Below are 15,238 nucleotides of genomic sequence, written 5' to 3' on the forward strand. Positions count from 1 at the left end.
AGCAGCCTTCCCTGTCCTTGGAGAGCCTGGAGCTCCCCCTTTGCAGCTGAGGACCCCCCCAGACTTCCCCACCCGGCGGGTAGCGGCTGCGGGGAGCCACGGCAAGGGCCGGCGGCCCACGGCCGCCGCTGGGGGACGGGCCAGCCGACGGCCTCGGGGCTCCAGGGGAAGCGACACCGCCTGCTTGCAACACCTGGCCGGCGGCAGAGGAGATGGAGAAAGCCGCCGGTTCCCCCTCCGCGAGCGGTAGCTACCCGCAGAAAAACGCCGAGATCCTAAGCAGCCAGTACGGCATCAACCTCTTCCTGGCCGGGCTGCTGCTCACCTTCGCCTGGGCTGTGCACGCCGTGGGCATCAGCAAGAGCCACCTGCTCTCCTACCTTATCACGCTGATGCTCATCCAGCTGCTGTGGATGCTGTGGTACCTCTTCAGGAGCTGCACGCAGAGGAGGCTGATCCGGGACAAGGACACGCATGCCGGAGCCCGCTGGCTGAAGTGTAAGTACTGGCCGGTGGCACGAAGGCTGGCACCGTGTGTAGGACATCTGTGCAGTCGCCCACCGCTGCTACCGCTTTGTCACCCTCTCCATCCCTACCAGGAGGCATCCTGGTATTCATGAACTTAACGCACATGCAATGCACTCTAAAGCAAATATATGCATAAGCTGAACATACTGAGAGATTCTATGGGAAAGCTGTTTGCTGAACATCCTCACTTTCCAACCTACCGTTTACAGTACTGAAATCTGTAGTGCTCTTTTTCCCTTCCCAAGCTCGTTTGGTAACACTTGAAAAATAAAATATGGCTAATGGAAGAGGCAATTTTTTTGATGTCACGCAGCTTTCCTGGAGGAACTATCACCTTTCTAGACAATATAATGCAACTTACTTTAGACTAGTACTGGTCAGAAAGGTCCTCCAGTGCTCTCTGTACCAATGTATATCAGAGATGCCCATTTTTATGTGTGGAGTGACGCCTTAGAAACATCTGGAGTTAGACAGAAGAGGACAAAATTGCTGGCCAGATCAGTTAGTAGATTAGTATATGAATCATCTAAGCAAGGAAGCTAAATCTAGCATTAGCTTGCAGGAAAAGTATACAAGTTTGCCAGGGTAGTGGTGGGATGTGGTGGCCCTTATTTACAGAGTGAGAGTGCATATTGGAGTAAGGATATAAAGTTTTCTTGAGAGAAGATTGTTGAGGAGCACATCACAGGGTCACAGTGACAGGAGTGCTCTGATTCTGGGTCCCAAGAAAAAAAAAGCCACATCAGCACTGCGCATAGTAACGGGCAAGCCCAGTTTTACTGACCTCTCTTTTTCAGTCTCAGCACTGTAAATGATAGGTTGGAAAGTAATTTAAATGGAGTTCTGTAAGACAGCTTTTCCATAAAATATTTCTGTCCTGCTGCAGTGAGACAACAGTTAATTATCACAGCAGCTAATGAAATACCCAAATGAGAATCCCAAGAACACCTGAAACTTGATTATTTTGAAAAGTAAAGTTGCGTTGTGGAAGTTTAGTTTGTTCTCAATGCTTGTGTGTCTTTTATTTTCCTTGCAACTGCTAAAAATTTTGCTGTATGAGTTGCTCAGGGAGATTTTTTTTTTTTAATGTCTAGCATGCAGTCATGGTCTGTAGACTCTTCCCTGAAATGTATGGAGTTCATATACCAACTGTTCAATTGTTCTCCTTGGTTATTCACTGTTTTCTGAAACAATATTCAGCTCTCAGGCATTTTTTATTTATTAGTTTATGTGGCTTAAAACCTCCTGTAATTCATTAATGCAAAGCTTAATTTGATCCTATTTTGGACCAAGCTATGCTTTTGTTACTCAGAGGGTGGCTTTCTCCTCCTAGTATGGAATAAATACTGCTTAACATGGGTAAGTACAGCAGGACCCCCTGCCCTTTTTCTTTTGGCACAGCATTCACAGCATTTCATTTGTCCTACAGGATGTAAGGAGTCACAGAAACTTAGAAATAAGATACTGGAATGAACTGCTAGGTTACCTTACCCATTTCTTTTACCAGCACAGGATGGGTCTTTGTATGAGCTTCTCAAGTGGTGCGGCTTCCACCACTTCTCTTGGATGTCTAGGCTGCAGTTCAACAAATTCGCCCTTAGGGCAAGACCTACACTTTCCTATTCTTAGGAGTTTCTTATAGTTACAACAAGCCTGTACAACTCCTTTATCCTCTGCTAGTAAAAGAAAACTTGTTTGAGCTGAGGAAAAACGCAGGTGGCAGTTCCTCTGCCAAGATCCCCATTGCCTTCCTCTGCATCAGTGGTTTTGTCATAGAAATCCTTTATCTGAAAGATGAAAAGTCCAAAAAGGAGGAGGGGGTTAGGACAAATTTTCATTAAGTCTTTCCACAGAAAACTCCCTGCAATTTTTGACTACCTCTACCAGCTGCTTTTGAAGAATGACTCCTTGCTCTCACTGTTAGAGAAAATGTCCATTTTAGTGAAAGTGGTGGTAGCTATGACGAATGCTGAAAAAGAATGACTTAACAGAAACCTTCTGTAACTGAGTTCTTGCACGTGTCTAACAACACTAGAAGGACAAATAGTTTGCAAGAATTGCTCACAGGAAGTTTTCCTTGAGCATTTTTGCAGCTATGTGAACCCCAGAGCACAGCTGCCTTCTCACTTGTGTGCTAGACCAAGAACCACTCTTATAGCCTGAATGTGGGAAAAGTTTCAAGGAGATCTTTGTCTTGAATAAGGTACAGTTATCCTGGCCCAGATAATCACAGGGAAGTTTAGGAAGTGCTTTCCTTGACTTACTCCAAGTAGTAGTCTCCTGAGTACGCTCTTCTTCTAAGGAAAGGTCTCTCAACATTATTTGGAAGTTCAGCCAAGTGAGAAGAAAATAAATTGGCTTCACAAATGGTTTTATTTTGTCACGTTCTCCAGCAGCACAGCTTCTCTTTAAAGCATAGCTGACTTACAAAGCTCTTGGCAGACTTCAACTTGTGTATTTTCCCTACTTGCTTTACATTTTCTATTATTTAAAACTAAATATTTTAAGTTTAGAGTGGCATTTTCACAACTGTATCATTAGGGCTTTCTTTTTCTTGATGATTAGTAGAAAGAATTAAGCCAGCACTTAGCAATACTGAAAATCCTATTCCAAATTTCCTAAGATATGCAGGTTTCAATGACCATTGGAAAAAAAAATCTTTTTTTTTTAATAATACAATGCCCAATGGCAATAATTTAATATTTCTTTAACTTGCAAAATAGTAAAATAGTAGAATGATCATAATCTATAGTTACTGATACATATATATATATAGTATTTAGTATGTAATACTGAAGTTTCCATCAGGAAAAGTTAACATGGAAACTGCTAGCATACCATATGTATGGTCATTATAGTTGTGCTAGGATTTTTACCTAAGCAAATTAGTACAATCATTCTCTTTTGAAGCCTCTTATATATGCATGTTGGACACTTCGCATATGCTGACAGGGTTGTCACCCGACTGATTGCCAGAAACATCTAGATTATAATTTGAATAAATGAAATAGTTGAACATTAAAAGAAATAAGCCATATAAAATCGTGTAATCCCTGGAGGACAATGGCAAAACTATTGATTTCAGTGGGAACAGATTGAAGCCCACCAGATCCCTGAGGAAGATAAAGGAAACATCAAGAGAGATACTAAGGCATGAACCAAAATGTTCGATGTGAAAGAAACTTCCTGGGATTTTATTTTTTCTTGGGTTTTTTTGTTGTGGTTTTTTTTACCCCCCACCACCCCAATGGTCTGCTGGACGTTGATGTAAAACAGTAAAACTATGCAGCTGAAAGAGTGACCTTGTGAAATGTAAGCAAGATGGAGTGGAACAGGTCATTCCTGTAACGATAAGATCCACTTATGGTGCAGAAGATGGATCAATAATCTAAGATGTGTTTGCTTTTTATTTTAGTGAATTTAAACCTGAGTCCCCTTCCCTTCCCTTCCTTTCCCTTCCCTTCCCTTCCTTTCCCTTCCCTTCCTTTCCCTTCCTTTCCCTTCCCTTCCTTTCCCTTCCCTTCCCTTCCCTTCCCTTCCCTTCCCTTCCCTTCCCTTCCCTTCCCTTCCCTTCCCTTCCCTTCCCTTCTTCTAGTTAACAAGTCCTGTGTAATCCTGTTCTCCTGGGCCACTCTCATGATTAACAGAAGCAAGGATGCAGAACTTTTACATAATAAAATGCATTTTCTACCCATTTTGCTCTGACATAACTACTTCACTAAAGCAGTTCCTCAGGGCTTGATGCTGCTCCATGAATTCATTGGGAAGTTTTCTTACTGGTGTCACCGCTGGGGAACTAAATACCTTTTCAAAATATGCTTTTAAGTCAACATATGCACAAGTCACTGTAGAGTAAGTGTGGAAGATTTTTATAATAATTGTGCTTCAGAAAGCCTTTTTCTTATTATTGATACAATTATAATACATATTAAGTCTCTAAGATGGGCTTCTTTCAGACAGAGAGTGAAACAGACCAAGTTTCCCGCGTACTTTCTGAATAAACCACAAATCACAGAATCAATCAGAGAATACTTTAGGTGTGAAGGGACCTCTACAGGTCATCTAGTCCAACATCTTGCTCAGAACAGGTCCAGTTGCCTCAGGTAGTTACTTATTTCAGAATTAACAATTTTATTTATTTTAAAATAATTTGAATTTTTTAAATAAGGATGAAAGTGTATTATTGGATCTCAAGAGTAGCCTAAAATTTTGCATTTTATGATGCCATTTACTTTTAAATATAATGAAAATGGCATTTCTGTTTCGGTGGGCTCCAGTCCTGTTACATGTATTAGAAATAACACAAATTAGCTTACATAATAAGAATAAATAAAAAATGTATGGGATTATACACACGCATCAAGTGCAGAGCTGATGTTTTAGATTTTGAAACGTGAAAGCAAAAGTTTCTACCTCTTGATAAAAATTACACTCCATCTGTAATTTTACATTGTTTGTAAAACAGAAACATAAAATCCTACTAGAATTCATACCCTTGTGGTTAAAAATAAAATCTGAATTCTATTTTTGTTTAGTTTTAAAGAGTCAGTGAAATAAAAAACAAAAGTACATTGTATTTTTATAATTTATACTTAGTTTTTATCAATGGAACTTTAATAATAAATCTATTATTAATTATTAAATTACTGTTATATTTTATTCACGCAAGTCAAGTGGAACATGTGAGGCTTATAAGGCAGTTAGGTTGTGGCTCCTTATGAAAGAGAAATATTCATCAAAGACAACACTAGTGATGTTATTTACCCTGTGAGGAATTACCAAGAAAGATTAACAAACTGATCCTGATCTCTACCTTAAGGTCCAGTTAAGGTCCATGCATAGATTTTTATCTAGTCTTAATTCAAATGAAACTAAATTAAATCTAGGGAAAGCTTGTTTGAATAAAATCCTAGAGAGAAAAATATGAAGCAAGTGAAGACTTCAGAGTTTTGTTCAGTAATTTTATTGCCAGTTGTGCTTAGTCATACAAGTACAAACCAAATAATTAATAAGATACATTGTGCTACTATATAGCTTTCCAGAATAGGTTTGTAACAAACATTTACATTCTTGAAAGAGAAAGAAAAATAAAAGGGAAATGTGTATTTTTAAAGTTCTTTAGGATACAAAATACATATTTAGAGAAACATATCAGGTGAGGTTTTTTTATTTTTGTGTGGGGAAATAATAGATAGTGAAATAAAAGCTTTGGTTCCTTCTAGGTGAACAAAGCACACAGCTCATTGTAGTTTTGGTCTCTGAGTTGAAGCATAACCCCCTCAGCCACGGGAAGGCAAACCAAGCGATTGTGTTACCAGTGTCGAGGTCTTGGGCCAGGAGACTGTAACACGATTGTTCAGCTCCCTGGAATTGTATAGTTTGCTGTCTGGTTGTATAGAGCATTAATTCATGCACTGTATGGCTGCTTCAGCACTGCCGTTACCTGAGAGGCCAACCCTGTAGGAGCTGGGAGCCCCTGCAAGGTGCTAGGTGTCGCCAGGTCCTGGCTATGGCTGGACTGGCTCCTCCACACTGAGTGTGCAAGGCGTGTACCGGGATGTGCTTCTGTAGCATCCTGGGCAGGGGCTTTCACAAATCAGAGGGAGTTACTTACTACTTGGAGTCAATTCTCTTCATGAACATGGATCTGCTTTTATTTCCTTAAACAAAAACATGGATATTGATCTAATTTTACTTCCCTAAATAGATTTTAGCATATTGTACAAATTGTCTCTAGACACTATAACTGTGCATTGACATTTTCTAATATCTTTTTCATTTGTAGGTGGGATTACATTATTTGCAGTGATTACTTTAATTCTGGACTCTTTTAAAATTGGATATTATATTGATTTTTCAAACTGTTTATCACCAACTGAAGGCATTTTTCCTGTTACACATGCCATGCATACCATCTTACAGGTAAAAGTCACTGGTTGCAGTTTTATATCTGTATTTCTTACCAAAAATATCTTTTCTCATCATCTGAGAATTTTACACCAATTTAATTTCTAAGCATATCACAGGATATTTCTGAGGGCTAAATCCTTGTGCATTTATATCCTTTCTATGTGTAAATTCAGGTTTTGCAACTTGAAATTGCTCAGCTGTAAAAGTCACATGGGTTCAAAAAAGAAATAATAAAAAAATGCTCTTCTGTAGTTGATGCTACTTTATTTTTTTTAGTTCAACTTTCAGAATTTTCAGGCTGCAATGAGCAGCTTGGCTAAAGGCAGTTCAGTAATTTCTGTATGTAGGACTGGCCACACCAGCTCAGTCTGTCTGTCTGTCCTGAAGTCGCATTGTGGTTAGGGGTGGAAGTCCAGTACCTTAAAGGAACAAAACCCTTACCATGTACTTAGTTTATTATAAAATACTTGCATGTCTTGGCTATATCAAATGAACATGGATTTTCCTTCTAGAAGCATTTGGTTGTGCTTATCAGTGACTGCAGAGTAGCAGACATAGTCAGTGACTCCAGCAAAATATTCTAGCTGCTTGGTTATTTTAAGGCTTTGGGTCTAATCTGTATGGTGATATTCCATAGCTGATTGTTTATCACACAAATTCCTCTGAGCCCTTGTCAGCAGATTGGTAGGAAAGAAGGAAACAAAAAGGCATTCAACTAAGACACTCAGTTATAGCCAGGTCATTTAATGCACTTTCCAAGATGATTAAGTCATTCAGGAGGATAAGAAAGATTTTCCTAGCAGTTGTGGCTGCATTTATATGCATTTATAAGCATTTGAACAACCTACAGTTTTCTGCTTTCTGTAACAAAAGAAGCATTGACATTTAAGCAGTAACTCTGACCACTTCTATATATTTTTATCTTTCTCTCTTATTTTGTTAAAATAATCTTAATTTCACATTCTTGTAATATCCACTCTTCATGGCTCACAACTTCTTTGCTTTACCCCTGAAAAACAAACCAAAGAAATTAAGCATTTTTCCCATGCTCATCTGCATGTAGCACTTTTCATTGCATCCAGTGACCCTGAGCTGATAAGGTTTCCAGTTACCATAAACTGGAGTGTGGAAGAAGTAGTGTATAACAACGCTGAATAAAGGGAGCAAGAATTCTGATTTAAATTTTACATTACCCAGTGTTGCTGAATTTATCAACTACTTAGCTTAAAATAATGTAATCTAGAATGTTAGCCTGAGTAATCAAAGAAAAAGTTAAAAAGTAATTTACCAGATGTCTCTTACCTAAGACAAATCTTCTCATGGCCTTGAAACACAGGATGAAATTACAGGAGGCAGCGTTCCTAATTACGTGTCATCTAAAAACCTAAGGATTTCTTTTCTACAGATTATGTGCCAGATTCTGTTGTATTTTACTCTAATGAGGCATCCTGATATGTGCCATTAAATTAATAAATGTATACATGCTGCACCTGTGCGAGCAATGCACTAACACGTATCTGCCCTTACGAGCCAGGCTGTGCCTTACGCTCGCTCTTATGGAATGCAGGCAGAAGTCCCTTTGAGGCAATGAGTAAAAATTTGATTTTGTGTTGATGATGATTTCTGTACCTCACTGACTTTTCCTATTTCACACACACACACACACTTTCTTGACTCTAATGTCTAAACAGATCCTCAAAACTCATGTTTTTTAAGAATTGAAGAATGTTTTCACGAGTGGGAAACTGAACATGGCATTGGATGAGACAAAGGTGCTAATTTCATTTTGTTTGATTTCAATTGAAACCTCCATGATACTTTGTAATATCTACACCTGGAGTTTTACAGAGGTCACACCTGTTTTTGTTAAATGCCTCATTAGAGAGATGAATGAACATGTTATTGCTGGGTGATTTAGGTGACCCACAGAGAACTGCATTTTCCTAGCTTTTCCAAAAATCAGATACAGAATGTCTCTGACAACACCAGCTGTGGTGTAGGGTGCCTACATTTATGGTCACAGAAGTAAAATGAACTTCCAGTTACTGAAATCACTGAAGAAGAACCTCAAGTTCTTTGCACCATTCAGACCATTTCTGGAACAGCAAAATGGGCAGGTTTCTAAGGGAAACCTTTGGGACCATTTCTCTCCTGATAGCTCACCTACTGTCAAGTCCAGTATCCTAGGAGCTATTCTGAGTAAACAGGACTCCCAGTTTCTCCTTAACATCCCTGAGTATTGGTATTGTTCTCCTTGCACTTACCAGCACTTGGAACTGGTTTTGTATCAGCAATAATCTCTGTCTTGAGGTCTCCATTTTCCTCCCACAAACAGACATTCCCACTTTTTATGCTTCTTTCCCCTTTGCTTGCTAACTCAGTGCTTTTATCTCTCTCTTTGAGTCTCCAGTTGAGCTTTCCGCACTATCCTAGAGTGCAACTGCTGTGTTCTCAATGCGGTTGTCCCTCAGACTGATAGTACAACCTTTTCTCTTGCTTCTTTGGTGTCTGTTGGGGTTTTTTTATTATTAATCAAGTCTGGCATCCTTTCACTTACCTCTCTCCCTCCATAGAATTTCATATATTTAATAAAGTATTCCAACTTAGCATCACCATGCCCTGCAGCAATCATACTGCTGTCCACAGCTGGTAGCTTTATTTCCTTTAAAAGAAAAGCCTCTCTGGATACAGACACAAGCTATGTTTTGATGAGTCATACTCAGACTTGCCACTTGTTAAGCCACTGATACTGTATATAAAAAAATCTCAAATTCTTCATGCCAGAGAGGTTCTGGGTGAACATCAGAGGAAATTGTGAGTTATTTCACATGTGGAGATGGAGCTACCTCAGTTTAAATCATCAGAAGATTTAATCATCAGCATTTTGGTCTACAGATGCACTTTCCTTTTTGAGTGTCATACATGCTCATTAGTGTAATGACATTTCTTTGTATTCCTTTTGTTTAGGTGTACTTTCTTTGGTGTCATGCAAAGGATATTATCCAGTCTTTCAAAACACTTGAAAGGTAAAGTGGATCTGATCCTCTTCTGGAATGCTAATAGGTGTAGGCCTGCACAGTGTTTAGTATCTACAGTTTTACTATATCAGGGACTCTGAAAACTTAGAGAGGTCAATTCTCTTCTTACTTGTGGAGTAACTCTGTTTACTCAAATGAGAGGATAATTGTAAGTCTGAATTGGGATTTTTTTTAAAAGTTAAACTATGCTTATATTTTATAATATACAATAGCCCCAGCTTTTTTATAGATTATTTTTATCATGAGAGAGGGAAATGGGCAGTGTGTGATACTACAGTGTCACCTGTTTTTTATTTTTTGGAAGAAGAAAGCATCATAAGTATGTCCTAGGACTATGAACTATATAGTTTTCTTTATTTAACTACTGAAAGGAACTCTGCATCAGCAACCTGCAGTCAATGCAATATATCTGACATATTTTGTATTGGTTTTAATGGAAAGCACCTTCTGGAGCTAGATGCAGATGTGCAAATTCACTAGGAAATACAACCTCTCTGGTGGTATCTTATATGCCCAGATCAGTACAGGTTGTGCACATTTTTGACACCAGAACTTGGTTCTTGCAGTGTAACCGATGTATCCTCTGAACAGCTGAGCACGTACATTTCTTACAGAACTGAGGACTAGTCTTTGAGGCAGCAGAATCATTTCTGATGTGTTTTTGGTTTTGTGAGAAGATGGATTAATGTAGATTATCTGTACATGGAATGTAAATAAACAAACATAATAACTTTAAAAATACTCATCTCAAATTATCAATGAGCTGACCAGTTTCTTTAGGAAGTAAAAGAAACGATTCTCCTTTTGTTTTGCTCTCTTGGGTAAGTGTTCGAGCCTCATGCCAATGAGGAGAGTGAGGCAGAAGGCTTGCAATGTCGGCTAGTGAAATAATCTCTGTAAGTAACTGCAAGTCTATCAGTGAGCACAGTGCAGTGAAACTGTTTCTTGGTGAAGGAACATTACCAGCCTCAGTTGCTGGAGGAAAACACTTGGCTTGTCAGAAACCAGGAGTCTCTCAAACACTTGGAGACGTACTCTCACTGTACCAGTATTCTCAATGTGATAAAGCCCTCTGTTGGCTTCAGCTCTCTCCAGAAGACACAAATGCATGGACTAGAAGTTAGAGAAGGCGGTGGTGTCTCTGTGAAGAAAGACTGGCCACAGTGACTATGAAGGAGTACCGCAGAAGGCTATGAAATAGGGCTTGCAAAACAATTAATCCTCTTCAGACTGTGCAATCACTGTCATTGGCATAAAGCTTATCTATCCAAAAGAGTAACAACCATCACGTGAGGAAAGCATAACAAATAATAAAGGCATGCTATTAATGGTTTAATGCATTAAGCCATTATGATTCCATAAGATTTTGGAAGTCTAACATTCATTGTGCTCCACTGAGGAACATCTTTAGAGAGATCAGTAATAATTTTATTTTCCCTGTATTGACAACTAAATAGTGCCACATAACAGTTAAAAGTTAATAAATTTTATTTAACATATGTGGAGGAATACTCTGTGCAGATGCCTTCAAAATAATTACCTTATTTTGTAGGTTTGGGGTTATCCATTCTGTGTTCACAAATTTACTCCTGTGGACAAATGGAGTGTTAACAGAGTCAAAACATCAACTGAATGAACATAAGGAAAGACTAATCACGCTTGGTTTTGGGAACATCACAATAGGTAAGTGAAAGGGTTGGTACATTTTGGAATTCCTGCTCTCATGCAAAATACTGCATCAGTGTGGAATGGAGCTGGGTCATTCATGACTATGCCAGCAAAAGGTAATGAGCTGATACATAGTCAGTTCAGATCATAACTAAAATGGTCTGTGATCAGTATCCTGATCATATATGTGATTCAGGCCATAGTTCTCTGTTTACTCATCTCCGCCAGAAGAAAAATAAATGCTGGAAGTATCAAACAAAAAAACCAGATTTTTAAAAGCATTTTATTGGAGGTGTAACATCACCGAGGAACCCTTTTATTAGCAAACCATGTAAGTATATTGGGCATAGCAGTGTTAAAACCAGTTTACTATTTTGAAAGTTATTCATAGCAAAACAAGCGTGGATAATCCTGCAGATCCTTCCCAGGAGAGTGAGTACACAGGACATGTGGTCCTATGGGATTCAGTGGAATGGCTTAGAGGGATGGGGGTTATCCATTAGTGCCGCTTTGCAAGACAAGGATTTTGCTCTGGGAGGTTCTTTTTTTTATAATGAACTGTTTTCTCCATTGGTAAAATGATGCAAGTTATAGTAAACAAACATTGAGTATAGCTGCTGGAGATGCCGCCTTCTTTCAAACACCACTGAAACACGGGGAAATTAGGAGTGCTTAACTTTAAAGAGGAAATAAAAGTTCTCAGCAGCTATAAGTAATTTTCTTCCCATGAAAATTCATCAGTACAGCTGATAAGTTTTGATTGTGTTCACAACAGAAAAACAGACAGCTTTTGAAGAGGAAAATGTATGTTTTCCCACCCAGTGAATTCAATAGTGGCCTAAAAACTCCTGATTTTGAATCTGCAAAGCCAAAGCCTGAATTAATTTCTTCTTTGCCTATTTATAGTCTGTATAAATTGAATAATTCTAGGCATTTTTATCAATTCCTGACAAAGTTCACATATAAATGAAAACTCAATTTAAAAATCTGTAAAATAGTATTTTCAGTATAACTGTGTCTAAAATTAGGCCTACAATTTTACATCTATTTGCAGTGTTACCTTTTAGGTGTATCTATGGAAACTATCTATTTTCCATTAATAATCAGGTAGCTGAACTGATAGTCCAGAGATTTTGTAATCATGGAGCATTAGTAGAGAGCAGGCAAATCACAAGTTAGTGTCTCTTCTTGATATGTCTACTTGTTAAATAGAAGCAGTTTCCTTATATTATTGCCTATTATTCTGTTGCCAGAATTGTTACACAATTATGAATAGTCAGAAATAGCATCTGAAACAAAGGGGAGTGAAGTAGTGATCCACAAAACAAGTTTGGCATTAACGTACATTCACTGCAAAAGCAGGATTTTTTCATCTCTTAACAGTGTGTGCTTGAGACAAAACGATGCCAACTTTCTCCTCTCCTCATCTAAAATTATAGAAAACAAAATAAAAGCTTCCAATCATAAATGTAAGATTAGCACCTAAAAATGTGCTCTTCAGCATGTATATTTATATATTTATAAATAAACACAATGTGAAAATAAGTATCTTTTTTTTTCCTGCCACTGTGGAAATTTCTGATTTCTGAAATTATTTGCTTAGGTTATATATGCATGTTAAAAATATTGATTTTTCAAATATGAGCAATTGTCTATTGAGATGCCTTAGGGCTTTACAATGCAGATAACTGCACTGCAGTGCAGAGATAATGATTTCATAGGTTCCCCTCAAAAGGAGAACATTGAATTTTAATTTTTTTTAAACCTTAAAATTGTACTGGGACACTGAGTGAAAGTATCTGTGGTTTATTTCATCTCTTTCCTAGACATAAGCAACTTTTTAATCAAGTGGTTTTGGTACCAGAAACCACACTAGTGTAAATAACTGATAAAAATGAGAGTAGAACTGAGCCTTTTCCTTGTGAACCCTGTTCTTCATATGGTCCACAGATCTCCAGGCTTCTGTAAAAGCCTCCTAAGCTGAATGGCTGATGACTTAAAGCTCTAGGGATCTTGGATATTCGTGTTATAAAGAGATACTTTTACCAAGACCATGCTGAAGTCTGGTGGACTTCAGTGCAGTATTTGTTCATGACATGATTATTGCTCAGCAGCTGAGCAGTGAAGTCAGAGGTCATACTTCAGGGAATGTGCAAAAGCTTTATTAGGTTAGTGACTTCAGTGATGAGACCGTTTCTTAGGTGGCTAGCTGGTGGCATGATGTGTTGTTTGACTAAAATCTTACATGTTTTATTATTTTACTTAAATTTTATTTATTCACTGTAAACAAGAAATCCTTAAAATGCACATAACTAATCTTTTCGTCTCCTTTAGTTTTAGATGATCATGCACCTCAATGCAATTGCACAACAACAACTCTCTGTTCGATATTTTCTCAAGGAATATATTATCTATACCCCTTTAACATAGAGTACCACATCCTAGCATCCACGATGCTCTATGTCCTGTGGAAGAATGTTGGCCGCAAAGTCGAGCACCACCAGCAACACAAAACTCCATTCAAATTCCATGGCATAACTGTTGGAATGATTTTTGGACTAATTGTGCTAACAAGCACAATCGCCATAGTCGTCGTGTATTTAATTCAGATTGGGCGTTCGAAAATCAAAAGCGAGTTAGCACTTACTATGTTTTACTTGCATGCTATCTTTGTGTTGGCTCTCATGTGTACAGCTGGAATTGTCGCCCTTCTCATCTACAGACTGGAAGACAGATTGTTGGATAATTCAAAAAATCCCGCTCGAAAACTTGATGCAGAGCTGCTGGTGGGCACGGCTGCAGGGTCCTGGCTCCTCTCCTGGGGTTCGATCCTGGCCATTATCTGTGCCCAAGCCCATCCAAAATACACATGGTATAACCTGCCCTACTCCATCCTGGTTATTATTGAGAAATACATTCAGAACCTCTTTATCATTGAATCTATACATCGTGAGCAGGAAAGGGTGAACGATGATATTAAAACTCTTCGAATAGTGACAATATCTCGGGGGAGCACTTTATCACTTACCCCCTCATACAAAGAGATTTACAATGGCAGAGCCGCTCGTGATGGCGGAGAGGAGCCCTGCCTGTTTAAGGGCAGTATCTGTGGGAGAGAAAATGGTGATGGTGGTGATGCCAAAGAAGAAACAAGTCAGGAAAATAGTTCTGTCATGCATTCAGCCTCAGATTTCTCATTTTACAGTAGAAACTCGGTTACTAACAACAAGAGGAGAATTCTGAAGAACATAGCTGCATTTTTATTCCTATGCAATCTTTCGGTAAGACATTTTGAACATAATTCACAAGTTAATACTCAAAATCTTCCCAACCTTTCAAGCCTGATAAGTATGTTAAAAGTACATGGTTCTATAGTTTGTAGCAAGTAATTTTTGCTTCTTCTGGAAGAATAAGTGAGTGTGCCTTTGGGGAACAAAGTTTATTTCAACATTGAATCTGGGAGCCTAGGCTCATTTTAGTCACAGTACAAAAACTGTAGGAGCAGCAGAAGCTGAAACCCTCTTCCACCAGTGTGCCCCAGTAGCAACAGGGGGTATTTTCTTAGAGATTTCTGAAACTAGATTGCAGTTCAGCGGGGTCACAGTCATTAAGGGGTAGTCCTCATATAGCTGGTGATTAATATTGGCCTTGTGTTCTTTCCTTGCAGCTTTGGATACCACCGGCATTTGGGTGCCGCCCAGAATATGACAATGGACTGGAAGAAATAGTTTTTGGCTTTGAACCCTGGATAATTGTTGTGAACCTTGCAATGCCTTTTTCTATTTTCTATCGAATGCATTCAGCTGCCTCACTCTTTGAGGTCAATTGTAAAACATAGATCATATACGGTCCCTCAGTGAACAATTGATTGAATAATTAATTAAGTAAATAACAATTGAATGAGTGGATGAATGAATGAACACAGCAACAGCTGCTCAATAAACAGATTATTCTTTTTTTTTTTAAAAAAAGGGACCGTAGCTAATAGCATGTAATTCTTAAAAATTTTACTTCCAAACATTTTGTTATATAAGTGGTGTTATTGTATAGATAGACTTTTCAGAATCATGTTTGTGTTAATATGATTAATACTA

At 38.5% G+C, this 15,238-nt stretch overlaps 1 protein-coding gene across 1 annotated transcript; it reads left to right on the top strand.

The window, feature by feature from the left end:
• Positions 1-212: 212 nt before the first annotated feature.
• On the top strand, positions 213-14,971 carry OTOP1 (otopetrin 1; the record flags this gene model as incomplete). The annotated part of the gene is made up of 6 exons (XM_010193730.1): positions 213-498; positions 6,314-6,450; positions 9,406-9,464; positions 11,029-11,159; positions 13,479-14,425; positions 14,812-14,971. Coding segments are annotated over exons 1-6 (1,720 nt in total), but the record flags the coding sequence as incomplete, so codon positions are not given.
• Between the last annotated feature and the right edge of the window lie 267 nt (positions 14,972-15,238).

This window comes from Mesitornis unicolor, unplaced genomic scaffold (assembly GCF_000695765.1).
Source record: "Mesitornis unicolor isolate BGI_N332 unplaced genomic scaffold, ASM69576v1 scaffold23950, whole genome shotgun sequence".
NCBI classification, from domain to species: Eukaryota; Metazoa; Chordata; class Aves; order Mesitornithiformes; family Mesitornithidae; genus Mesitornis; species Mesitornis unicolor.